The 3111-nt window shown below is 32.1% G+C and overlaps 1 protein-coding gene across 1 annotated transcript; it reads right to left on the bottom strand.

Moving 5' to 3' along the window:
- Positions 1–336: 336 nt before the first annotated feature.
- On the bottom strand, positions 337–2085 carry LOC116465588 (bromodomain and WD repeat-containing protein 3-like; the record flags this gene model as incomplete). Its single annotated transcript, XM_032148600.1, has 2 exons — positions 1887–2085; positions 337–558 (listed from the first exon to the last, which is right to left on the bottom strand). Coding segments are annotated over exons 1-2 (300 nt in total), but the record flags the coding sequence as incomplete, so codon positions are not given.
- Between the last annotated feature and the right edge of the window lie 1026 nt (positions 2086–3111).

Raw genomic sequence — 3111 nt, forward strand, 5'->3', positions numbered from 1 at the left:
TTTATTTGCATAGAGGTGTTTATAGTTTTCTCTCATGGTAGAACCCGTTTATATTCTAACAGGAAAGAGTGTACTCTTAAGGCATTTACAAATACAAATATCTTACTCTATTTATAGAACTTTTTAAATCATCTTTTTACTTATTTATTAAAAAAGATAATTATATGAAAAAGGAACTTAAAAAAATACCTTGCTGCAGGGTAGGAGCAAAGTCCAGAAGAGAGCATTTTTCTCTTGTTATTCTTTGGGCTATTATCTATACATAATATAACATGAAATCAGAGAATTCTCACCTTTATTACATATGTTCAAGCTAAATTTCATCACTTTTCTTACCTGTATGGAAGTAATAGAAGCTGAATGGCCCTGAAGGACTGCAACGGGTGCACAAGTTCGAAGACACCATACTCTTACTACCTTATCACAGCTGCCTGCGGCAATAAGAGTGTTTTCATAGTTAACAGCCATGTCAGAAATTTCAGCAGAGTGTCCACGAAGTGTAGCAAGAAGGCGTCCATCATCTGTAGCCCAAATTTTTACTAAACAGTCATCTGAACCCTATAGTAACAAAGGACAATAGGTTTATAATGAAGCAGAAATTCACCACAATCCCCCCACCCAAAAAATAGCCAAAAAGAAGATTTTATTAAATTACTTCTAAGCCTTTACTTTCTGGTCTCCTCTCTACATATAATAGGCATCCAGTAGCAAGTATAAATGATGTCCAAATGATAGCAATAACAAAGCATTGTCCAAAGTGACAATGGCATTTATGAAGAACTTTTCAAAATTACCACCAATCCTGACAACGCAAAATATTTTAAACTCACTTTTTAGTGATTTGGCATTAAGTATTTTTACCATCATTTCTTCCTTTAGGCTTGACAGCCTTTTTTCTAAATTATTTAAATATTTTTTCCACAAATTATTCAGAATTTAACCTGAAGTCTACATGCATTTCTCAGTAAACATGAGGCTACCCATTAATGATAATTTCTGGTAAAAATATATTAAACTTCCTTTTGAGAATTTCAGAACAGTGAACAGTAAAAAGCAATTCTACTCTACTAAGGTAGAGAAGTTACTTAACAATTATCTATTTATTAAAATATAGCATTCGTCATCCTCATCATGATCACTAACATCCAAATACTTATGTGACGCATTTAGAGCCATTAAGTCATTGATGGAAGAGTCCAAAATAAACTCTAAGGTGTAATAACTTCCCGAATAACTTTCCCGAATAACTTCCACTTCATTCGTTGTAGCATACAAATATAAAAATAAAATTATGCTATTACCCACACTTCTATGTTAATACTAAAGCAATGAGATTAAGCTTTCTTTTGGAAATACTGGTGTACTACAATTTTGTACTCAAAAGCATACAGTATTATCTGCTTAATAAAAATTCAGCTTAAAAAATAACCAGTACTAAAACCAAAAAAAAAAAGATGTAAAAAATAGCTATAATCTTCATCACGGTGTAGTTCAACTATCTAATAAAAAAAGTGATGAAATCATTCTTTAGGCAAACTGGCAGCAATTATACTAAGTGATACATTAACAAACATTTAATAAATGTTTCTTAAAATTGAATGAAATGAAATTGAGTACACTTGTTTCACATAAATTAACCACTTCTAGAATATAAGGTCTTCTGAAGATTTAACTTTTTTAAATTACACTTCCAAGAAGACAGTAAACATTTTTGTTCACTCGTTTACTTATATAAAATGAGAAAATTTTTTGAATTTCCACTCATCTTTTTCTGCACCCATATATCCAAAAAAAGTGAACTGCTTACAAAGCACAATGCAATGCCATGCAGTCTGACTTCAATTGTTGTAATTCTATATATACCATATTATAAATTTTACACTCACTGTAAAAATTCTTCTCCCACTTCGGTCAAATGCTACACAGTAGACTGATGACAAGTGCCCCAGAATTCTCTTATGCATCTTAATGTGCTGGTAAGCAGATGAAGGGAAAATATGACCAAAGCGACTACATCCGGTTAATTGCCTGGCAGAGGTGATATTCACTGAAAAAAATAAGAAATTAACTTAAAACTTAGAAGTGAAACTGATTTCATGAAATTAAGTCATAAATATTAAGATGAGACAAAACAGAGTACATATATTATAGCAATTCTGCCCTGTGAGAAGTCTAAATTCCCTTACATAGTTCATGATTTTATGAACTCCAGTTTACTACAAGAAAGCACCAAGAATACTCTTCCATTAAATCCCAAGGGTCTCATATTCTGCTTGGCTTACTGTGGTTTCTCAAGCACCTTCTCATTTTGCCTTTCTTGGTACACTATAGTCAAAGAGACTGTCATTTTAAATATATAGGTAAATCTTTCTATAACATGAAGAAATTTTAGAATAAAACTGAACTTGGTTAAGTATATTCCTCTAAAAAATTATACAGGAATTTCATAAATTCTTGTCCTACCTCCTCACACCTATCCACCATATGTATGACTGCCCCTAAAATTTCAAGAGTAATACAAGTAAAAAACAAACTATACAGTAAAAAGATAAGGAATCTATGATGTTACAAATATTTTAGTTGCAAACAACCTAGGTTTGTCTATGGGTTCTTTCCTTTTGGTTTCTGATTTTAGAGCCTCTCCCTCTAGTTAACAATGAACTTTAAAGGCTTCATCTCCTATGAAGTCATTTTAGGTCCTATCTCATTTTTTTTTCTTGTTTGCTTTGCCTTGTTCTCCATTTTCTTAAAAAAAAATGCCATAATATAGCATAAGTCTACACAATTCTTCTCCAAATACCACGTGGATTCTGCTCATAGCTAAAAAACAAATCTTGATCTCTATGTAAAAATTTACAGCCACCCATTTGCCCTGTGAACTCCTTCATCTTCCCTTATACACTAAAAGTGCTTAACACCCCACACAATATATTTTAATCAAAACATAGGCTCCCTATAACTTCAAAGGTCACCTTGAGGCAAAGTGACATTTTACCACACTGCATAAATAATATAGTATAAAATGAAAATAGCTTCATGTTCAAGCAGGGCAAGATTAAAGCAAGAACTGAGTTCTAGCTAGATTAGTATGATTAGAACCATGCCACAATC

Source organism: Hylobates moloch, unplaced genomic scaffold (assembly GCF_009828535.3).
Source record: "Hylobates moloch isolate HMO894 unplaced genomic scaffold, HMol_V3 SCAFFOLD_6604, whole genome shotgun sequence".
In the NCBI taxonomy this organism is placed as follows: Eukaryota; Metazoa; Chordata; class Mammalia; order Primates; family Hylobatidae; genus Hylobates; species Hylobates moloch.